Below are 24,253 nucleotides of genomic sequence, written 5' to 3' on the forward strand. Positions count from 1 at the left end.
GGCCAGGTACTCTGAGCAGGTCTAGCATTCTCTTGACTTACTCCTGCTATCCTTCATCACACGAACAGTTTCTTTCCTTTATTATTCTTCTGGCTGTACAATTCATATAAAAGCCTGACAAGTGTGAGATGAGGGATTTTGTCACTTACTAGCCCCAGAAAAAAATAGCAGTGGTCCAGCTTGGTAGCACACAAAGATGAGCCATAGATCAGTTATCCTACTGAGGACTCAAATTAGAAATTCAAATTCAGTTTATTGAAGGTTGTATGGGTACAGAAACAAATGAATGAAGTGATACAAGCAGTGATAAAAAAAAGTTAACAGCCACCTTCTAAGAACTCCAGTGCAGACAGATCTTTAAGAATGCAGAGAATTAAAAGCAGCAGTACTGCCTTGGGCCCCAGAGCTGTAACTCTTTAGTTGCACAAACAAGTTTAAAATGAGATACAGAGTAGTAAAATACTGACTGGCACATCCACTTTATAATAGACCTAGCCAAAACATGAGACAGAGAACAAAAGTGGAAACTGACAGTTCCATTTATTTAAAATATATAAAACTATTCCATTGAGGAAAATCACTGCTTCTAGAACTACGGCTATGGAAAGACCAAGCTGTGAATGAGGCCACTGCTATAAGTCCCACAAAAGTGACGTACAAAAGTAATGACATGCAGAACATGAATACAAAGCACAGCTCAAAAAAACAACTTAATTTTTGTATTAGTAACAGATACACATTCAGCTACTTACAGTAAGATAAAAGCATTAAGTCATTTCCTGTAGCACTGTTAATCTCTATAACCCAGGGCACTGGAAATAGGTCAGTTTGCAATGCTTTCATTTAAATACATGTGTTACATGCTTTCTAGGTCCTTTAATTTTTCTTTGAAGCTTTTGCAGGAGGCACATCAGATGTCTTGGGCATGATCTTGGGCATGACACACCAAACTGAAGCAGTCTTTTTTTTCCCAGACAGCAGCTGATGGGTCTGGAGTGGCCTCTGGAGGTGACCTTGTCCAACCCCTGCTGAGGCAGGGCCCCCTCCAGTGGCTGTCCCGTTCCTGTACCTGGACAGGTGGGGTACAGCCCGAGTGCTCTGCAGCCCCTCTGCTCAGCTCCGTGCTAATTAGCAGCCTGCACTAATAGGTATCCTTTGACAGCGAGACCTAGAACAGCCTTGCCTCTTAACTGGGAGTTGCTAACTGCCTTAAACGTGCTGAGAAACAAACCTGTTCCTCCTCTGGTGGAAGTACAGCTTCATCCTTTCAGTCCTGCAGACTGCATACCCTGCAGCCATTGCTATGGATAAACTTTAACTTCTTCACTTTGCTGCGTCTTACCCCTAATCACAAAACCACTTCATTATCAAAGCCTGCAAAATCTTTTAGCTATTCAAATTAACAGTTAAATAAATGCCCTGGTTCATAATGCATGAGAAAACTGAGTTCCATTCCACCTGTTATAACCTATGTGGGGTCTGTATTATTGCAGAAGATAAGGGGAGGGACCAGATCCTCACCTTGGCAGATTAGGCACAGTAAATAAAACCATACTTAATCCCTTTTGCAGTCTTCTAAGAGGAGGTGCCGATTTTGTCTGATGACTGCAGTCTGCAGAAGCTTTAGTCTTGATTATACACCTTGGGTTGCAAGCTCAGCGTGTGCCAATGCAGCTTGCATTGAAGGTGGTGTCCTAAGAAATGCTTTTTTTGGGAAAGATGGTGCTAAACATCCTACACAAGATTATGCCTTGTGAAAACTGCGAAAATGAAATGCAGAAAACATTTTGGGCTTCTCCTCTCTCAATGGGCCATGCCCAGAAGAGCTAAAAGCACAACAAACTTCAGAAGCACGTGGAATTGGTGTGGCATGTTAGCTGTAGAATGTTTTCCTTTTGTGATGCAGACAAAAATTTGAGATGTAAGCTTTCTGAACAGAACCTCTGCAAAAGAACCAGCCTTTCTTTGAAGCCTTCTATGTACAATCAACTGTTTTAAACCTTTAACTAATTCCTTCAAACAATGAATGCATGTTTTTCCCACCACTGTCATTGAGGAGCTCACATTCCCACCTTCCTCTTCCTCCAGTCTGGCACAGTATCTTGCTAATTAAACAAAGATGTGCATGGTATCTTGCTAATTAAACAAAGATAGGCATGTAATGAGGCTGCTCAGGCTGGTGCTGTTGATATTCCCATTAGCTAAAAGTGCTGCTGGACCTTCAGGCTGAGAAACCAAAGAGGGGAAGCGCTGTCACCACAGGATGCATGAAGCCATGCTAATGATGCAGGGAAAGCTCAGCCAAAGCTCAGAGCTGAATGTGTGTACACATCTGCAAGGAGAAAAGGAAACCTCCATTACACAGGCCCAGCCCTGGTTCTCAAGTCTTTGCTAACCACAGAGCATGACCAAGTTCTGCCCCAATCACACCTGATCCACATTTTTAGGATTCAGGAAGGTGGGGATCACTTTAATTTGTTTGTTTTTCTGAAGCACACCCTGGGAAGACAACGCTGCTCTGTTAACAGGCAGTACCTAGCCAGCACTGGCAGGGCAACACTTACAAATTCACTCCTGCTCGGGGCCCTCCTCATACAGACCCCACCAGAGGCACTACAGGGATACTCCTTCCTCCCTTTCTGTCTTCCCTCCACCTGCAAGGCACACAGAGGAAGCTTTGCTCTCCTGTTCTTCACCCCTCTCCCTGCAGACACATGGAAAAAACAACTACTGGCAATCCCACTCTAACTCTGGATTCCCAGCTTTTCCTATGCTTGTGAAGAGACATATTCTCAGTGCTTGCTTAAGTGTCTGAGGTATGTCTAAAGGGGGGAGGGAAGGAAAAGCAAGTTGTGGCTCAGCCCTCCTGCTCCAGGCTGGCCCATGATACATACCACAGTATCGATCTCTGCAGGGCCCACCATCCGAGACACCTCATCAAACTCCTCGGGAGACATGGGCAGCAGGTTCTCGGGAGACTGCAGCCTGGAAGGGTGGCTGATGGAGAAGAGCAAGATTAACTGTCACTAAAGAAACGGGGCACAGCTGGGCTACCCTGGAAAACCAGGCTTTGCAAAGCCAGCCTGGCTTTAAATGAAAACTCAGACTACTCAGGGGTGCACATCCTAATCAAAGAAGTCCAATAAGTCTTTGAGAACGTGCTTTTCAAGAAATTACATGCCAGTACAACTCCCTGCAAGTTTCTAGGTTTTTTACCTAAAAATGGTGGTTTGGACACAGCAGTGCATTAATGTGTTGTGATCAGATTCTCAAAGAGGAAAGACTTGACGGGACACCTACAGCTTAAATAGTATAGAAAGACATGAGCTACAGCTAAAATCTTATGATCAGATCTTAAATATCCAGCATTTTTGTGAGAACTTACACTTCAGATACAGAGATTAACTCAGTCTTGATGTAGCCGTTTCCCTTGGGACCATCCAAATCCATTGGCTCTGGTGCTTCAAGGAGAGAAAAAAAAGCTTGTGAGTTTTTTTCAGCAAGTTTATGTCATATTTTCATCTTTACTGTACCAAAAATACAGCCTATGACCCAAATAACGTGCAAGTTTCTGTCATGCATTTTACAGCACTATAGTTAATTTATTCCATTTTTAGTCAGTTTTTCTTGTTCTCCTATAGAAAATGGCAAAGAAACCCCTCCCATAAACAGTCATGGTCAGGGCTGTTAGTGGGAACCTACATTTCTGGAACAACTCACAGGATCACATGACAGCTGAGCTGGAGGGCCAGGGACAATTAGGGGTTTCAGTTTTTGGTCTAATTAGGTCTCATGCTATTCCTGTTTAAAAAGAATAACCTATCACCTTTTCTTAACCTGTAAACATGGGACAAGCTGCCAAGGCATTGAGGCCAGCTGCTCCCTTTCCTTCCATGCCACATAAATTGTGCAGTGCCCAGCAGCTCAGGAACAACCGTGCAAGCTAAAAGGCAGGAGCCCCACAGAGCACTCACCCTCCTTAGGCCTGGAGTAGTATTTGCCAAAGGCGTTGTCTTTGGGTATATTGGGGTACAGGAACCGCAGTGGGTTCTCGGGAATGTTTTCAGCTGCCATCACTTTGTAATTGCGGATGATGTCGGGGAAGGTCACGGCTGAGAGCTCCTTCTTCGTGTAGGGTTCTACTGAGTGGAACTGTAGCTCTGCAGAGGAGAGAACAGCAGTTCTTAAAGCTCGTTTCAAAGTTTTTTTTTCCTGGAAGTGTCCAGAAAAGCTGCAGCCACTTCCACAAATTCAGAGCTCACATGAGCAAACGTCTTGCCTGGACAACACCTACAGTGCTGCAGGAAGTATTTAATGCCTGTCAAAGGGAGCAGAATTGTTCTGTGGGGTAGGGAGGCATGGAGGGGACAGCACACAGTGATGGCTCTTGGTGTGTTTTGTATTCAGAATGACCGGTGTGACTTGTCCATGGAAATAAATTGCAGTACTTCATTAAGTAATTTAAGTTGTGCTGCCTTTTTAACCTTCTTCCAAATTATGTAATTCAAATTCTGCTGCCTATTGGGAGATTTGATCCAAATACACCACTTGAGGGTTTTATGAGTCATCAAGAGAGACACATAAGCCTTCCTGAATGCTCCAAATACTATCAAAATTCTTTTGCTTAACTTCTGGATGTCTCAGGTATGAAGGCAGCAAAGGCAAAGAAGTCACCCAAGTACATTCAGCAGTTTCTCTTCCACCTGCTGCTAGTTTGGGGCTCATCAAAGTGAAGTGTCAACAGCTGCCCCATGCCGGCAGGTGGGGCTGTGTAATGAGGGTGGTGAGGGGAGAGCCCTGACTGGGTACAAGGGAGGTTTTAACTTTTCGTAGCTGGGATGCCTCTAGGTTTCCTTAAGAGAGGGTGAGAAACTAGTCCAGCTCACCGAAGAAGCAAGCTCTTCACTGATCCTTTTGGACAAGGGGAGGAAGGAGAACTACTTGGAAAATGAGGTATGTAATTTACCTAGGGGGAGTGTGGGAAGGAAGGAAGGAAGGAAGGAAGGAAGGAAGGAAGGAAGGAAGGAAGGAAGGAAGGAAGGAAGGAAGGAACAAAAGCTGCATTTGGGCTTGGAAGGAGATGGAGGTGTGTGTGTACTAAAGGCTGGGAGAGAGCCTAAGGGGCAGGGAAGACAGTCCAGGCAGTTTTTCCTACTCAGCTTCCAGGCCAGAGGCAGGACCTGGGAAGTGCTACTTGTCCTAGCTGAAACCTTGATCAATTCATTGTGTGGTTTGAGTTACCCCAAGTATGGCGTGTCCCTATTGTTGTTTGTGTCCTGCTGCTGTCAGGGGTGTTGTGCTGGTCCTTCGGGTGGAAAAGAAGGGCATAAAGACTTCTTGTTCTGATGCAAGCAGATCAACAAAGGTTCTCTGTTGCTGACTTACCATTCTGAGATTCCTCTACCCAGGTAAAGGTGATTGCTCCCTCCTTGCTGCTTTCACTGAATCTCAATAAAAATGTTCCTGGGCTCTGGTCCTTCAGCAGAGCACGTTCTCTCTCTTTGCTGATGAAGCCCATAATGCAGCTGTAATGTTGAAAAGAAAGAGCTGAGGTACTCCCCAACATAAAACCTAAGCTGTGCTGGGCCAGCTAGGAAAACTAAAAAGCTTCCCTCACTTAAAAGAGCTGAAGTAAAGAAAGCCTCACAGAAGGCTGTGAAGAGCTGGCAGCAGGACTGACTGGCTGCAGACAGGTGGTGATTCATGGCTGCCACGAAGCATGAATCACCACAGCTTCCCCCAGCATTCTCACTTCAGCCTGGGGGCTTATACAAACATCTTTCTGAACTAGGAACAGACAAGATTGTCCATTCTGCTGTGAAAGCCGGGCTGTGGGAGCAGAAGTGAAGTTACATGTGTGTAACAGGGTCAGAGCCCAGCTAGCAGTTCACTTTAAATTCAAAAGTATGCTAAGGAACAGTTGTTTCTTCTTTTTGGCCGATGAAACAAACTTTGCCAGCTGCCAGATTGCACCCTTTCAAATAAAGGGTTTGCTTTGGGCCTTGAGCATGTTTTCTACAGGAACTGTTAAACTCTTGTGACTTACTTTGCTAAGCAGTTGTTATTGTATGGAGAAGGAGGCTGGTGTGGTAATTGTAAGAGACTGATTGATCTGGACAGGTACTGGGGAGTTGTTCAAGTCAATACTAGGGTATAACCCTGGCCAAGCCCCAGGTCTTTGCTTTTGGTTGGTTTCTTGGTTGGTATTTTGCTTTTGTCGGTTTGTTTTTTTTTTCCAAAGGTTTTCTCTGCTTCTTATTCCTCAAATTACTCCATCAATAATTATATTTTGAGTACTATGACTGTCCTTGTATGCATTGTTAGGGAAAGTGAGTTCTGCAAAAAAAAAAACCCTAAACAATCATAATTTTGCTTAGAATTTCAGATGTTGTAAGCTGCCCTGTTTTAGGGGTTTGATTGGTGAGTTTTGTGGTTTTTTTTGGTTTAAATGCCATGCTTAGGTAACAAATGTGTTCAGTAGTCAATATTCTCTGTATAAGGGAAGTCTTATCTCTATCTCTTAAGTATGAAGAAAGGCAGGTGTTCCTGAGGTTGTATTACTTACTCTTTTGTATACAAGGGGAGTGTCTGCTATTCAAACCTGTACCAAATCCACATGTAATCCCAATCCCAGAACTGCCACTCTGCTTCAGTAATGGTGACAAATATTCCTACTGCACTGCAGCCCCCTCAGCAAAGAAAGGAGGAAGTTTGGGCAGGGAAACAAGGCTTGTACTGCACAGGGCTTTGACAGAACTCTTCTGGAGCTGGGGGGTAAAAATGTTTATATTCAGCCCACTGCTGAATGTAGCAAGGCAAAACAATCCTGTTGCTGTAGATTCTGCAGAAGTGTGGAATACTAGGATGCTCCACTGTGAGTGTGGTGTGTGATGAGGTTTCATAATGTGGCTAAAGCTAAAATGCAGGATTGTGACTTTGGATAAGCCTAGTTTGGGCAGAATTACTTCCTAAATCGGAAATCCCAGAAGAAAAGTTTACTAAACCAGTATTAAAGGGCAAATGGAACTGTGTTCCCATCTGGCAGAGTCCTCCTACTTTGTAATGCTCTTAAAATCAGTGAAGACTGCCTGGTTCTGGGCCCGCGGTGCAGGCACAGGCATTCTGAGTCTGGCTGCTGCCACCTCCAGGCAGCTCACAGTAACTCTCTTCGGGCAGGGAGTTTGGGTTCTGGGTTTTTAAAATGGGTATCACTATGACTTATACATTCTTGTGCTTCAGTTTTTCTTGGCTGTGTGCTAGGATGTGGAAAGAACCGACTTACAGTGGGAGCAGAGGCAAAACAAAATCTAATCCAACAGTCACAGCCTTGTTCTGTGACTGAAAAGGGACAACTCTCATCTGATGTTCTTGCTTTTAGTAGTTGCCTCATCAGAGGTTTCCTCACTACGAGAATTCATTTGTTTCAGATTTTACCGGTTTCAAGATCCACCCTCTGCACAAACAACCTCCAAACGTGAGGGTGCAACTGCTAGCCTAAAAGTGAGGTCTGAGGCAATACCCACATCTTTAAATTCACTCAGGTCTTACCCATCATTCCAGAGACACAGGAGATGTTTCTTAATGAGTTCCAGGATTCCCTCAATCCACAGCCAAAAGGGGAAATTTTTATCATTTATATTTTCCTGAAATTCAGAATATGGAAAGGCAGGGAGGGGAGGGGGTAGAACAGGGATAATGAGACATGAGTTTTGTTAAGCAGAGAGGAAGGCAAGGTTTCAATCCTTGTTCTTGTTTTTCTCCCTTTTTCGTTTTTCCCCCACCCTCCCTATATTCTCTTATGACTCTTTTAGTGCCCCTTCATTCCAGAAGGCAATGAAGCATGCACTGAATCTAAAGGCAAGAGGCACTATGAGAAAAATGCCTGAGTCTCCAGTACCCACAAATATGTGATCCATCACCTCTTAAATGCAACAACACTGGTCTCAGAGCAGATAAAAGGCTCTTTTTCCTGCCTGGGTGCTATCCCTATGGAGTTGTTGGACATGCAAACCCATGCCATTTGGGTTTTTGACTGGGCTGGCTAGCAGAAGACCTTAGAGACACTTTCTGTTGAGACCTGGATCTCAATGTCTCGCGAGGCATCTGTATCAATGAAGTTGAATTTGTAGGTCACCAGAGCCTTGCTCTTCCCCTGAAGTCTGCTCCTGGTTGCTGTAATCTCCTACTTAACTATACCAGCTTAGGGTCTAAAGCTGAAAAAAAATGTGCAGAGTCCTTGTGTCTTGCTTCAGCCAGGGTTGTGAAATTCCATGATGTGGCTTTCTGTCGTCATACTGACCCTCTCAGCCACCCCCTGTTAATCCTCACCCTGATCCAGTTTCCCCTGGTCTGGGAAATGTCCTTCACTAAGATACAGATGAATTGTTCATCTTGCTGGTTGCTTTGTTTGCATTTTCAATAATAGTCAAAATGGAGAACTATTCTATTAATGGCAGCATTAATAATAATGGGGATGCTGTGTTTGAAAGATACCTTTCTTTTTTTTCCTTATGGAGTTTACATGGATGAAAAAGAGTCTCAAAATCATCTATTCCTTGCCATTGCAAGCTCTTTTTGGTCCTGGTGCTACTTTAACCTCACCACCAAAGCCTCCCATGACCACGTAAGGCCTAGAATAATTAGGGGATGCTACCTTTTGGGGGAAAACAAACAAAAAAAACCCCAAACAAAATCCCCAATAAAGTAAGATGAGATCCTTCTTCCATCTCAGTTTTTATAACTGTGCATACCTTGCAGAATCTTGTCCAAGGAATAAGGCCATCCTGAGATCCTCCATTTGTTGGCCCTGAACACAATAAATTTGACTTCAGTCATGTTCTGTAAGCTACTTAGCAAGGCTAAAAGTACTTAGAAAACCAAGTTCTGAGTGTTTATTTGCAAGTCAGCTGTTGGACTAAGAAAGAAAAGGAAGGGCAGGCTGCTGTGCTTTCATAGCTACTGCAGAGGAGGTTGCAAAGTTCCCCTCTGGGAGGTTTTACAATAACTAAACCTGTGTGAGCAGCCCTTGTGTTATGGGAACCAATCCATCCTGACATTTTCTGTGCTGTCCTGCACCAAACACTTGCCAGCTGCAAAACGCTTCCAGGAAGGAAAATGAATCCTTGCACATTTCTTGCCAGCACAAGAAGACTGCAGCCCACCAGCTCCTCTGCAGGCTCAGCAGACCCTGCAGCCTCTCTCTGAGATTAAGCCCTTTCCTGCCTGATTCTGGTGATTTGCAGGCTTTTGCCCCAGAAACTCTTGACTCCTAGGCCTACCCCAACCACAGACTCATTCCTGTTGCAGTTGTTTCCCTCAGCCTTGTTTTTTATGTACACAGTATTTCATAACCATATCCAAGCCACAAAGAGAAGTCCAATGCTGGGCCTACAGTAGCTGGAGCTCTGCAGACCCTGACTGTAGTCAGAGCCAAATGCTTCCCACTAAATATGCTATGGCTTCCAGTAAATATACTTTTCTCTGCCATTTTTCTAAAAGTAAACTGGGTTAAGGAGCTTGTTACTGATACTACTGGGGTTAAGAGATCAGGATGCTGTCAAGTTCCACATTTCAAAACCAGCAGCCAGGTTGTACCCTGGCACTCTGCTGGTTCTGTCTCCTTGCACTGAGGAATCTGAATATACAGTGTGCAGCAATCAGGATTTTTTTCAGCTGAGTGATATTTTTATCTACAGAGATAAGATTTAACTAGCAACCCTACCAGAGCTCAACAAAATCCCAGTAGTTCTGAAATGCAAATTTGCCATAGAAATATATCACTGTTCTCTTTATGTTGGTTCATTAAACAAAAAAAACCCCAAAACTATGCTCCTTGTAGGAATTTGAAAAGTAATCTAATAAATTAACAGCTTTTTGTCAGATCTTATGTCTTGGGGGAATTAGAGAGTGCAATGCTGTACTTGCCACCTAGACACACTAATCTCAAATACCTTTAAATATAATTTTTTCCTGAAACTTAAGGTTGGTGAAATATACCGAATCAACAGTATTTTTCATCTAGTGTCTACTGTGCAAAATCAGTAGCAGTCTCAAGTGCCCTGCTTATTCAGGCAAATTGCAAAGAGTTTGGAAACAAAACCCACGGCTGATGAGGCTTTTATTAAGGACACTCGTGTGGGAGATAATTCAGTGTGATATCCTTTAGCAGCTTCATAGTGTTTGCATGCTGATACTGCAACTGTGTTTATGCAGAGTGAATCCCCACTGTAGCTGGGGGCATGCATGAAGTTAAAATGAATGGAGGTGGATTTAAAAACAAAACCCAAGAGATGCCAAGAGACTTCCACTTCAAAGACTTGATTAAGCATGAGTGTTACTTCAAAAGGTAGAATTAGGCCCAGTCTGTGTTGCTCTAATGTGTAAAACTCCCAAAGTGGAAAGTGCTTCATTGCTACTAAGTTATATTGTAGAAGAGGGAAAGCTGTGAAAGGAAAACTTTAAAATGAGTTGCAGGAAAAGGTGCAGAACTAGCTTCAATTCAAACAGGCTGTCTGTGATGAAAGCAGACCTTACCAAGGAGCTTCTCTCCCAGCATGCTCAGCTGATCTGCATTCAGTCCTCTCTTTGTTACAGAAGAAAACTGCCAACTCAGAACGTCAGAAAGCTTAGACCACTTTGCACAAGGTGGATTCAGAAAGAAGGACAGGTTCTAGAATGGAAGAGAAAAATAAAAGCTACAGTTAACAAACATTAATTTTAGAATGCCACTTGAAGTTTTGTATTGCCAAAACAAACTCCAGTTTTAAGAACAGATGTCAGCTTGAGACAGCTCTGCAGAAGCAGGCAGCTACTCTTCCAGGCACTCTTTACCAAGAAAAGCAATCTCTGGGGCACTGGATATGTCTTCTCCCAGCAGGCAGAATTGCTGGGTGACTTGAGTGCACCATAATTGAGCTCTTGAACGTTCATTTGGCTTCTCACTGTATGCTGTATATCCTGAATACATGTAGACTACCCTTATGTGGGTTTCAACATTGCTCTGTTTAGGTCAGGGAAGTCGCTGCCTCTCTCTACACCTGAAACTCATTAAGAGTCATCTGAAGAGCTAAAAACAGCAACCACTTGGAAACAATGCTTGAAAATTAGACATAGTACCTGATAAAACATTTTTTTTCCTTGCAAATACCTTGGGATCAGTAGACAGCATGTTGAACCACAAGATAGAAGCCCATCCACTGGGAAGCTGGCTCACGTTTGAGATCACAACAATGGGAAGGGATGTGGTCTGAAAGGGGCACAAAAGGAAACATGTCAGGTTACCTTGCATTGTTGCCACAATCCTCGAGATTATCCATAACCCCATTTCTGTTTTAATTCCCTGCTTGCATAATCTCGACTTTTTCAACAGAAGTTTGTATGTAGAGGAGAAAGTATGATGAAATACTGGAAATACTTGGGGGATTTTTGTCTAATAAAGACTTTCATTTAGTGTCAGTTATGACAGCACTGATAGTGACAGTAGAGTTCACAGCAGACTGGTTCTGAAATAAATGTAAACTGATAACCAACCCTGTGGTTTAAACCCTCTAGGTATCAGACACTTTGCAAAGCACATCTATTCTTATGTTCCCAGAGATCTGACAGAATTCCCTCTCTGTATCTATACAGAGTTGTTGTGAAGTGTCGTTCCCATAATTTGAAAAAACTGAAGGTGTTTGATATCCTAGCACTAAAAGACAAAAAAAAGAGAGAAAAAAGTAAAGACTGTCAGCACGAATGACACACAAGCACTGAAGTTCATGTGTTTGATCTAAGACTTACCTCTAAGTCTATTACCAAACCAGGCTGGCACAGCTGTGTCTCAAAACTCAGAGAGTGAAGCTCTTCTGTTACAATGAGAGGACCCTTTAAAAAAAAACCAGAAGTTTTCAGGGACTGAAAACTCCTAGGGTGAAGTAATGGGGCTTTACCATGGGGAAAACTTTTTTGCCCTTGGTCACATGCTCTAGACCTCAGTAAGAGCTTATAGGTCAAAGTCAAGTGACAGTGATGACTTTCTAAAACTGCCTCTCCAGGCATGTTTTTTGGTTTTTTTGTGGCTACTACCTATAAGCCATACAAAAATCTCTGCTTGCCAGGAAGCCCTGTTAAAGGCAGAGGCCAGTGTGGGAGAGTCCCTCACTGCCATTCTGGCAGTAGCTCTCCTTGCAGACTCTTCCTACATGGATCACTTTGTAGAAATACTGAACTCCTCTCCTATGATCTCTCATCCCATGTGCGTCTTTCATGGGTCTGAGCAGAGAGCATTGTCTTAAATGAATGCCTTGTTAGTATTATGCTAAAACTTTACAAAGGAAAGGTTAGTGCTGCTTACCTCATTTGTTCTGCTCCCTGTGTTTTTCTGTTCTTTCAGTTGCTGCAAACAAACAAAAAAACCTGTCACTCATTTATAGTGGCCATAAATGGAAGTAGTAGAGCAGGTCTGCATGCTCCACTTGCTCTGCTGTATGCAAACTTGCTGCACTAGTGTCTGATTCTATTTGGTTTTAAGCTGTGGGAGCCAAAGGATTAAACTGTAGGTAACTATTGCCGTTTTATAAACTGTTCATCTGTGAAAAAAGATAATGCACGGTTATGATGCAATGCCCTTATGCAAGAGGCCTTTTAAGAACAGAAGCAGTATGAAATCAGGATCAGATGCAATACTGGTTTATCAAAGCGCCCCTCTGAATCAGATTATAAACTCTAGACAGTCTCAGTTCTGGACAATGAAGGCAGAGTTCCAAGTTCCCTGGTTCCGGACTTGCATTTTTCCCTTCCTGTCGTAGTGATGGAACCAATCTGTTCCCTCACAATCTGCAGATCACAAGTGTTGTAGTCTGCCAAAAGCACTGACTTCCTTGCAGCTGCACACTCCTTGACAATTTTCATCTTCCACACTCAAAGCTCTTTGAACTATTCCACACTTCCCTACCTATGGACTTTCCTCTGAAAGGCCCAAACCAGTCCTTCTAGGCTCTTGTAACTTCCTTCTTCAAAGAACCCACTGCAGCATAAGCTGTATGGCAGTAAATAATCTTGTTTGCATTCCTGTCCCATTTTGATTGAAACAGGCAAAATATTTTTAAAAGGACAGAACAAAGAAAAAGGAGAGATAATCATAGTTCCTCTTTACACAAAAATGAATGACTTCAATAACAAAAGCAATTGTTATTTGTTTCCTTCCTACCATGCTCTACCTACAAAATCAATGTATCAGTAATAGAAAGAAAAAACCAACCCCCTACCAAGTGCCTGAATTCTGCTGCTAGACTTCCATTAGTAGATTCTTCCATGTTCATTACTTTTGTGTTTGTTCCCAAAATATTAAATTTCCTGAACCTACACAAAGAGAGAAAACGTAATTAAATCTCACATTCATTGAAAGAACCTAACATTAATATATCAAACTCTGATGCCACATACCCTTTGACTGAGTTCTTCTCAGTTACATCTCTGTCAAGAAAAAAGAAAAGACAAAATAATCTTTTAAAGATTCTGCCACAGACAGAGAAAATGTGCATGTTTTAGTAGCTGACAGACTTGATTGAAAACTGGTGAAATGCTTTCGTGAAATTCTTGTGCAAAAGATGAGGCAATTGGTTCAAGCAGTCAAATACTGTGCTACACTGCCTGTGTTTTACTGAGGTTTGATATTGCTATGGGGGCTTTATAATCAAAATAAGTCCTCTCTTTTACTATATAGGTTTTAACTCTGAAGAAAAAAAAAAATAGTTCTGCCACTCTAAATCTGCTTTTAAAATTGTTGAATAAATTGCTGCATCACTTGAATTGGTTTCCCAGCACTTGGGATTTTACTGAGTTGCATTCTATCTAGGGCACTTCTCAAAGACTTTCCTCCCACAACCACGCAAGAATTAATTTTTACTTTTTTACTATTCTATGCAAGTTTTGGCACCCTAGAGCCATTTCAAGTGAACAAAATTACTTGGCTGGGAAGACACAAACCCACTTGCTTTCTTGAAAGCACAGTCTCTATTATTATTTTGGACAGCCTGTCACATTTCTTTCCCTGCCCTTGAATTAAGTGCAAAACTCACCTGAGCTGTTTACAAAATATAAAAGACTGGTATTGATCTGTTTCAACTGCTGTAGTTTTTTTCTCTGCTTGAGAACATGTTGTGTTACAGGTAGGTAGGCAGATTATATCCCTAATTCAAAGGCAGCTTGAGGATAACTATATTCCTTACTAGACACTACCCAAAAAGTAAGGGATTCTAAAGATGTGACTGAATTATGTGACTAGAAATGGTGGAGTCCAATTCTACACTATCTCCTCGTGCTAATCCAGGTGAAACACCCCAGCAGAGTGGCTGTTGCCCAGGTGCTGTATCTGATTTAGCAACAGTGAGCTCTCCTCTGTGGAGTTGATGGTGAGAAGCTGAGGACATCTGCACTTTGTGACATGTTTCTGGTGGCAGAGAAATATTCAGAGCAAGGGAATTGGTAAGGAAAAGGGAAGGATGTACCTGCAGCCACAGAGAACCAGCCTGCTGCTGGCCTACTCAACACTTATAATACAACTGCTCTTGGGTTTGAGTGTAGGGACTGTTTACCATTAACATAAGAGGGATGAAATAAATGCAACATACTTATCAAATAAAACTTTCACTTTCAAATTGTAGTTCAGTTCCTGCAGTTTCACCAGTAATCTGGAAAGAGAAGTATTTTTTTTGTCAGCAATTGAAAAATATGGGTTGTCTTCTATTGTGATGCTTACCACAGATATTTAAACAGACTTGGGGCCACATGCAGGCTCCAAGCTTGCTCCATACAAGACAGCACTTAGAGATAAAACTAAATGGGCATATGAGTTACTCTTTGGCATGACAAAGTGCTCTGCATGTGTCTTCTTGCTGTTTGGTTCTGTTTGTTACACATTCAGTACACCCCACTTCTGGGAAAGGGCAAAAGCTGAACGTGAGTTAAGGTCTGCCAGAAGAAAGCCCCTGCTCACAGCACTTCCCTCCTCCTGGCCTCAGCCCTTGGGCTGCAGGGCAGGCTGTGCAATCCTCTGGGCTGCAGGAAGCCGCTGACAGGAAAGCTTTACCACAAAACAGGAACAGGGAAAGAGGAAAACATACCTCAGCTTCACAGTAAACTGCACTCCTGTCTTCAGGACCAGTGGCCTCTGAGGGTGTGTTGGCATGCAAGGCTGCCTCTCTACCACAAAGGAGCTATGGGAAGAACAGAGTAAAGGCACTATGATTTATCTGTGCTGTTCTTAAATAAGAAACCACATAAAAGTGAACTTTAAAAGAATGTTGATTTACTGGTAATACTATACACTTTATTCACTCAGTTTCAATCTCCAACAGAGGTGTGTGCATCAGCTCCTTTCAATTTTTTCAATGGGGCCAGAAATAGTGATTTTCTAAGTGTTGGCTTTTCTGCAATACACTGATGGCTTGAGGCGGGAGGTTGCTACATCACACTTCGCTGAAATCAAGCAAGGAAACATTGTGCTGTAATTAGCATGGTGCAAGTGAGGAGTTGCTTTGTTTTTCATTCCCAGGGCTTCCTGACTTCTTACAGTGACAGTGCTGTCTAACAACATATGCCCAAGGGATAGATACACCAGCAAGGGATTTGATGAGGGCCAGCTAACCCAACAAAAAAAACTTCTGGGGCTGACCTGTTTTGATACACCCCGAATTTTTTTCTGTGCCTTTACAGAACAGGACTCTGATCCTTATGTGAGGCAACTCCCAGCTGCAGTAACTTGCATCATAAAGGTGATAGAGAGGCAGGGCTGGCCTTCCCATGCTGGAGGCAAAGATGATGTGTCCAGTGACAAAGGATTGGAGAATCTAGTGTATATCTATATTGGGCACAGCTTGATGCAGATTGTTTCTGCCTCTCTTCACTTGAACTTTGCAGGGTTTGAAGCTTGAAGTAAGAAGTGGACTAACAGACTGGGAGTTTGATTCTGTAATTATTGTGTACTGCAGCAAAGCTCCTGCTAACTTCAATAATGACTGTGCACAAACCCTTTCCATAGGCCTGAACCTGTGGAAATCCTAGATGGGGTATATCTCAAAAACAGTAATTCAGTTTAATATTGGACAAACTTAGGAAAACCTTGGAAAATGAAAAGACAGTATGCAATAAATACCGAGGGAACAGTAGGGAAGGTGCTTTTCATCTATTTATTCAAAAGATCCTTATGGTCTGTTACCTTTGGATGAGTTGTTGGAAAAGCTTGTGTGTTCGGTCCTGCAGAACTTGTTTATTTTTTGTGATGGGATCAGGGTCATAGGTAAACTTCTGTTCCAGTTCCTCAAGCTTCTTGAGCTGCTGACGAACTTGCTGTAGGCTTTCAGCAACAATGGTGAACCTACAATTGACATGATCTTATTACTTTTAGCACATTTTTCTATTGTACTAATGCAGAGGCACCAGCCAGGTGACTGTCCCTGAGGATGAGGCAGTGCCTGGAGTGCACTTTGTGCTCAATGGAAATGTGTTGAGGTGATAAAATGAATGTAGTTATGCTAAGACAAAATGAAAATGGGTAAGACAAATAATCAGTCTATTTCCTAGATGTGATGTTCCTTCATAACACAGCTTAAATGTGGTCTTACAAACGACTTACCAGTTCTGCAGGCGGTCGAGGCAGGCGTTGGGTGGCCCACCAATGCAGGCTGTCTGCTGCCTGTGCTTCCACTCCACCAGCTCATCATTAATAAGGGCAGCCTGTGTGTGCTCTGTGATCTGCAGCAGCTGCACTATCTTATTCACCACCTCCTACAGAGGATATGAAATTACCCTGTTTATTAGAAATACTTCATATAGGAGAACTAGGTACTGTTTTAGCTAGTACTCATCTGTTTTGCAAAATTCTGCAAAGACCTCAGTTCCACTGACATATTAAAAAAAAACTTTCCTACTGGTAATTCATGTCAATTCAATGAAAATGAACATGTACTTTAGATGAAGAGCTGCTGACTTCTGAAAGAAAACTACCTTTCTCTTGCAGTCCAGTGATAAAAACATATGCTGGAGATTCAGCTGTTCTTTCTTGTATTCCTCCTGAGACATACTATTGGACTCGTGTTCTGTAAAATAAATCCAAATTGTGAATGTGAGGCTGAAGGAGTGCTGAAGGATGGGTGAGGGAAATGCTGAGGTGAGAAGGGGACAGATACAAAAAGCAACATCGTGGCTCAGTGCTTTCCTTACTACCTTCTGACCGTGTCCCTTTTCTGAGGGATAGTCAGCTCTGCCAAGTTGGAAACTAAAGCCATTTCTAGAGCAAAGAATTTGACAATAGAGACAGAGGTGTATAATGAAACCAGTGTGGACTCTGTGTGTTTCCTTTGGTACACAAAAGCCTTCAAAACCTAAAGCTGGTTTGGCATTTGTGAAACATCACTTATTAAGTGTATGGCTGAAGGGTCACAGAGCCTACAGGGTTTGTTACTTCTAGTGGCAAAGGGATGGAAAGGGCAAAGGAGTGCTGTGTTAACGAGGAGGGTCTTTTACTTGGAACAAAAGACAGATGCAGAACTTTAGGTTTCAGTGTAAAGCAGAGTTAATCAACAAGGGACATTACCAGTAAGTTTGGCTGTGTAACATTAAGCTCAGTGCCCTGACATAACAAGCAGTTTACTCTGACAAACTATATACAATAGGGGGGATGTCCTTGAAAAATGACTCACCTCTGTTCTGCAGGGTTTTACATTTGAAGTCATATTCATCTTGCATATCCTCTAATGTCTTGATGTCCTGCTCTACATCCTGTAATGCATGAGTCAGGGTGGCCACATTTATTTAATATTTTCAAGTAATGCAAGACTTCATCTGATTAGGAACTGCCTGGTAGCACCCCTGGCAGACATGAAGTCGAGTTTTGTAGCAATGCTTTTTCCTGGAACTCCCTAACAGGATATGTTCCTAAATTTTATCACCACCTATTCACCCTTCCTCCTTCTCAGCTAACTGAAATCTGCTAGTTATAAAGTATGGAAATGCCCTTGTGGTCAAGCCATGTAAGTTCACAGAGTTTAGCAGAACCTAGGCTATAGTGGAAAAACTTGGAACAGCACATAGCATTTTAAACTTTCAAATACTTACATACTATTCGGAGAAAAGCTTTCTGTTGTGACTGTATTTATTAAGACAAACATCTAGATGCTAAAAAAAGTACATCTTCTAGTTAGCAACGAACTGGTCAGTTATGATTTAAGAGTTTGGTTTTTTTCCCCATTTGCTAGTATTTCAGATGGGTAAAAAGCTTTTGTTGCTAAAGTTTAGACACAAGGTACTTCCTGTGTTCAGGCAATCCCTGGTTTATAGACTTGAAAACCCCTATCTTTTATTTGTAACTTTATCAAGTCTAATTTTCAACATCTGCAAACCAACAAACACTACGGAGAAAAGTTATATCATACTTACTGTAACACTGCTTTTTACTGCCCTAACTTTGGCATCAAGCTCCTTCTGTTTGTCTGGCATCCCAGCTGCAGTGTTCTGTACACTCCCTATTTCCATCTGAAGGAAGAAGAAGTAGTCAAAACAGAGTGACCCATAACTTTTTTCATTAATGAAAATTAGTGATATTTGTTAACAAACAACCTGAGGAAGCATGGCTTGTTCTGATGAATCATAGTAAAATTTTGTAGTATAAAAAAATCAAATTCATCTGAATTTGAAAGAAACAAAGTATTTATTTTGGTAAACAGTCAAAGGTCTCCCATCATGGATTTAAGTCTGGTAGAAGTGATGGCCAAGCTGGATTGGCCTTTGAGCAACCTAGTCTACAGAAAGGCAGATGATCTCTAAAGTCCTTCCAAATCCAAACCATTCTGTAATTCCCTTTCCCTTTTTGATGACCCACATTTATTGCACACTGGAAAGGCAGCAGCAGGTGCTGTCTGTCACTATGCTTTATGCCAGGACTGAACAGCTGTGCTGCAGCTACAGGGGCTCTGTCAGTCACACTCTTAGAGCAGCTGCTTTGGACACTGCTGCAAAGGGCCCCTTGTTGAAAGCTCGTGCCCAAGTGCTCTTCCCATGCTGCACATTCAAAGCCTTGCTATAAAGGTATTTCTGTACTGGAAATTAACATGTTTGGTCAGTCATCACTTTATTTCTACATAAGTGGATTACAGCTATCTATACATTTTGCATGCCTTTCCCAACTACGGATTTTTTATTGCAAAATAGTTCTTGCAAAGGGGAAAAAAAAAGTGAGAAGCTGGAGAATGGGTGTGGAAGGAGAAGATATGGCTTTACCTATAATTCAGAAGAAAGAAAAGGGCTTCATTAAAAAAACCAGCCCAAAACACCACCAAAAATAGAAAGAAATACTTGGAGACAACTGGGAAGGAGAATGATGCATCATTTTTTCAGAGATAGGCCAAAGAAGCATGCTCAGCTGCTTCATGGAGAGTAAACTGGGGAGTAAAATGCAAAAGAACAAACCTAAAATCTTTATGGATATATGAGTTAAGCACTAATTATTAAAACAAAATCCAATTAGCCCATCAGGCTATATCATACTAAATAAGCATTAAAACAACCAGCATAGCTTTTACATGACTCAAGGAATAAAAGTTATTTCCTGGCCATTTATCCTCTAAATGCTTCACTCAGCAGAAAAGAGCCATGCTGTCCAGCTGGTACAAATCAGCATTCTCCAGCTAGTACATATCAATGTTCATTCTTCTCTTTTTTAAGGAACTTTGTATTGGGCAGAGAGAGGACAGCCTGTTTCCTCTGCCAGCCTTCATCCACTTCCCTTGTCCCAAATAACAGGAAAGGGAAGATACAACTGCAGGAGACATTTCAAGACTGTTACCTCATTGGATGCCCGGGCACAGTTCAGTATTTTCCTCTCTTCTTTCAGACAGTTGTGGATGATCATTGCCATGTGTATTGGGTCTTCTTGGAAGTTATCCTAGCATTAGAGACACAGTCTATTAAAAGTTATGTCAAAAAAAGTTAAAGTATGTTAAAGTCCATTCACATAATATCTTGTCCTTCAGTAACTCACTAGTTCTCAAACTGTAACTGTACTGCTAAATCAACTCTAACTTTCTAACTGTAGCCAATCAAAACAAAAATGGAGCAACACTTAAATTGTGGCTTTTTTTTTCTCTCACACATCCTCTGTGAAAATGCCTCACAGCAGGATAGAGACATCCAATTGCACTGAAGCCAATCAAGCAAATATAAAGATAGAGAACCCAGGCGTACCTGAAGATTACGTTTGCTTTTCCTTATGTTGTGCTGCAGCAAAAAGTTGTTTTCTATCAAGAATCTACTAAATTGATCATCAAGCTGTGACAGCAGTTCATGGAATAACAGTGTAGCAAATGATACATTGTTGGCCGCGTGTTCCCTAGAAGCATGTAAAGCATGCTTGGGTTAAATACACTTCCAATACAAGAGCCAAGAAATACATATAAGCATACTTGATTTTTAATCCCCAACTCCACCTGTAGAATATGCAAGCACTGAGAATTACCTTCAAATGTAAGCCAGTTTCTCTTAACTTTACTTTCCTTGATACAGAAATGTTGTTTCTCTATTATTTTTGCCACATTCTGTTCAAATTCATTTACTCCTTCCATGCACATCAGGAACCTAAAAGTGACCCTGATGCATGTGCATGTTGTACCACTCCTCAAAGAGAAGACACTCCACAGAAAGTCTGGCAGAAGTCCAGATTTTTGAAGAGTGAGATACTGATGCTACCAAGGTAGTAACTAATTGGTCTTAAACAACCACTTTTGTTCTAGACCAGTGAGAGCATTATGAGCAAGGACACTTACTCCAGGTATCAGGTTCCTCTAGAAAGCCCTGAAGAGGGGCAGGAATACAGGCTGGAGCACCCACAGAGCTCCTGAAGCATCCTACCAACAAAGGATCACCTAGCAGCTTGCTTCCCCAGCATTCTGTTGCTGCCTGTAACTGCATGTCTGAGGGCAATGCTTATCATACAACCCAAAGCCAAATTAATTAGTGGGCTTACCAATCCTGGTTTTCCAGCCACTGTGCCAGGTACTGCCTGATCTCCATAGGAAAGCTGTCATCGTACAGCTGGTGAACTTGCTCCAAATACTTGGAATCAAGCTGCTGTAGCTGATACCACTGAGTCATTCTGAGGAAAGGGTGGGAAAAAAGTCAGTGTAAATGTTTAACTAGTATTTAGACTGAACTGCTGAAAAATAAGTAATTTAAAGTTTTCAGGAACACTGACAAAATTGGAGGATGTGCTGATTTTGGCTTGGATGAAGTTTATTTTGTTCACAGTAGCTAGCATGGGGCAGTTTTGGATTTGTGCAGGAAACAGCGCTGGCAATACAGGGATGTTTTTGTTGCAGCTGAGCAGGGCTTACACAGCATCAAGGCCCTTTCTGCTCCTCACCCCACCCCACCAGTGAGGAGGCTGGGGGAGCACAAAGAGTTGGGAGGGGACACAGCTGGGCAGCTGGCCACAGGTGACCAAAGGGACATTCCAGACCATGTGGCACCATGCTCACAGAGCTGTCAGGAGACATTTTGCATGATGGTGTTTGTCTCCTCAGGCCACTGTTAGGCGTGATGGAGCCTGGCTTTCATGGGGTGGCTGAACACCTGTCTTTTGCTTTTCTTGTGTACACGGCTTTTCCTTTACCTGTTAAGCTGTCTTTATCTTAGCCCATAATCTCTCAGTTCCTCACTTCTACCCTTCTGATTCTCTCCCCATCCCACCTTGTGGGAAGGAAGGGAAGTGAGTGAGTGGCTGTGTGGTGCTTTCTTTTTTTCTTTTCCTATGAACTCAATTTCATGGCCTTTAGGGTTAGCGTTACTGCTTTCTTGCTTAGCAGAGATATGGAAATGAGGACCTATGTGTTTGATACCTGTACTCTGCATAACTGAGATCCTAAATGTGGAGTATCACCTTTTCTTTGTGCAGATGTATTCCCCACCACCAAGAGTGTGAGTGAAAAATTAGAGACCCCTCTAAGTGCCCATTTTGAGTTTGCTATTTGTGTCCAGACTTGCCTGCTCTGAAAATGGACTACATCTCAAGTCACTTTAAATGAAGAAGTACTGGAAAGATGTTTTTTTCTATGTGTTTTAGTTCTCGTGATCTTATTTTCAGGCTTAATCCAAGTAACCAGTGCAGCAGATAAAGGGTGCTTAAATGAACTAAGGCTGCACAGAATGGCTTCTCTCAGTCCTAACACTTTTGTAAGAGTACTTTAGCTCTGAGGTATGGTCTCTTCTAAGATCACTTCTAAGCTGCAGGTTATCAGCTTGTAGTGGAAATGGCATGTTAAGATATGCTGAAGGAACAGGGTGAAAATACAGGTGATGAGATGCAAATCCACTCATATCATTGTTTTTTAATGGCTGCCTAGAAGGCCCATAAGAACAGGGCAGCATCAAGGTAAAGGACTATCTTCTATGCCCCTTCCTACCAAATCCTTTACTTTTTATATGCCAGTGCCTTTGGCTGCTGAGTGGCATGTGCTAGGTGTGAGAAGCAAAGGAGTTAAAAATGTCATGTTTAAAGTGAGGGCTTTGAGGCTTTTGATGCATGTGCTTTTCAGATTACAGATAACACAGCATTTGAGTGTGCTGTAGCAGTCAGTCCCAAAGAGGGGGACTCCACTATCACCCTGGGCAGCCTGTTCTAGTGCTCTGCCACCCTCAATGTAAATAAGTTCTTCCTCATGTTGAGGTGGAACTTGCCGTGTTTTAGTTTGTGGCCATTGCTCCTCATCCTGTCGCTGGGCACCACTGAAAAGAGTCTGGCACCATCCTCTTGGCACCTGCCTTTGAGATATTTATGTGTAATGATGAGATCCCCTCTCAGTCTTCTCTAGTCCAGACTAAACGGGCCCAGCTCCCGCAGTCTCTCCTTGCGAGAGAGCGCTCCAGATCCCTCATCTCTGTGACCTCTGCTGGACCCTCTCCAGCAGCTCCTCGTGTTTTTTGTACCGAGGAGCTCAGACCTGGACACGGCACTCCAGATGTGCCTCACCAGGGCTGCGCAGAGGTGGCTGACCACCCAATGCACCCCAGGACTCCATCCTGGCCCTTCTCCACCTCCTTTCCTGCCATTCGCGGGTGATCGCGGCCGATCCACGCGGCGCGGTTCCGGAGCAAAGGGCGCGGGCAGCCGTGCCTGCCCCCGGCCGGCTCCCTGCCCGCGTTCCCCCGGCTCCCGGCCGGCTCAGCCCCGCGGCTGGGAGCACCGCACCTGTTCAGCAGAGGCTGCCCAGCGATGCTGGAGGCGCAGGATGATCAGCGGGATCGGTGTCAGCGCCGTGCCGGGGTCAGCGGTCCGCTTCGAGCTCTCCCGGGCACCGCAGGTGTGGAGAGGCGCAGGACAGGGTGAGCTGTAGAGAGCGAGCCAAAAGCTGCACTTGGGAGCGGATGCAACAGGCGATAAGACAGCAGGGGTGTCCCTGCCGGGAATGAAGACCGCTAGGAGACACCGGTTTCCCCAGGTGCAAAGACACCAAAGCGCAAAGCTCGGCGGGTGCCCCGCGGGCACGGGCAGTCTGAGGAAACGACAGCTTTAGTTACACCGCGCATTCGCCCCGCCAACCCCCGACGCGCAGCAGTGCCCGGCAGCGCCGCTCCCGCTCCCCTCACGCCCGCTCCTCTCACCTCAGGTCCGGCTCGGCGCTGCCGGCTGCGCTCGAGGAACCGCGCGCGACTGCGCATGCGCGGGGGCGGGCCGGGGGCGTTCCCGGGCGGTGGGCGCGTCACGTGACTTCTGGGAAAGGCAGCGCGGGCGCCAAGGCGAAAGCGAAACCAGCGCTGAGGGCAGGGCTGAGGGCGGCCCTGAGGGCCCGGGGGGCTGCGGCTCCGGCTCGGCCCTTCCAGCCCGCTCTGCCAGCCCCGGGCCCTGTAAACTGCGGCCGGCTGAGCGTTGTCTCCCTTCCCTTCCCTCAGGGACGCTGTCTCTGTCTCTTGGTCCAGCATAGCTATTTCGGGTTTTGTCTGGTGTTTGAAGCCGGCAAAGACCGTGGTATTAAAGTTATTAAGTCTCCAGGGTAGTCTGTGCCCTCTCCCTCCTCAGATGGAGGAGGCAGGTCTAACTCCATGAAAGAAATAAGTGGGAGGTCTGTTTGGTAAACTTCGTGGTGAAATACTAGGGAATAGTAGATTTATAAAAATGACTATGGCGCACCAAGACAAAACACAAACCAAACACGTTGTTTTACTTTGCTGTTGCAAAACACAGCGAAAGCACAAGCACAGTTGGTAGAAGTACTTAAAAACAGAT

General features: G+C 43.6%; 1 protein-coding gene across 4 annotated transcripts; it reads right to left on the bottom strand.

Annotated features, from left to right (window-relative positions):
• Positions 1 to 233: 233 nt before the first annotated feature.
• STAT1 (signal transducer and activator of transcription 1) lies at positions 234 to 23,683 on the bottom strand. Of its 4 annotated transcripts, none has more exons than XM_088167785.1 (25): positions 23,632 to 23,683; positions 23,219 to 23,522; positions 20,999 to 21,127; positions 20,221 to 20,365; positions 19,823 to 19,921; positions 18,418 to 18,513; positions 17,682 to 17,760; positions 16,987 to 17,078; positions 16,616 to 16,767; positions 16,199 to 16,357; positions 15,105 to 15,197; positions 14,613 to 14,672; positions 13,426 to 13,455; positions 13,248 to 13,341; positions 12,335 to 12,376; positions 11,782 to 11,865; positions 11,147 to 11,245; positions 10,534 to 10,669; positions 8,751 to 8,806; positions 7,549 to 7,643; positions 5,386 to 5,525; positions 3,975 to 4,160; positions 3,386 to 3,461; positions 2,895 to 2,997; positions 234 to 2,332 (listed from the first exon to the last, which is right to left on the bottom strand). In XM_088167785.1, exons 3-25 carry the CDS (start codon positions 21,124 to 21,126, stop codon positions 2,309 to 2,311), a joined length of 2,268 nt encoding a protein of 755 aa, XP_088023911.1. In that variant the 5' UTR covers position 21,127; positions 23,219 to 23,522; positions 23,632 to 23,683; the 3' UTR covers positions 234 to 2,308. The 4 variants fall into 4 exon arrangements, with proteins under 4 accessions (XP_088023911.1, XP_088023912.1, XP_088023913.1 ...); XM_088167786.1 differs by having other exon boundaries at positions 23,219 to 23,357; positions 23,632 to 23,677; XM_088167787.1 differs by lacking the exon at positions 23,219 to 23,522 and having other exon boundaries at positions 23,632 to 23,650.
• Positions 23,684 to 24,253: the final 570 nt, after the last annotated feature.

This window comes from Sturnus vulgaris, chromosome 7, assembly GCF_052056855.1.
Source record: "Sturnus vulgaris isolate bStuVul1 chromosome 7, bStuVul1.hap1, whole genome shotgun sequence".
In the NCBI taxonomy this organism is placed as follows: Eukaryota; Metazoa; Chordata; class Aves; order Passeriformes; family Sturnidae; genus Sturnus; species Sturnus vulgaris.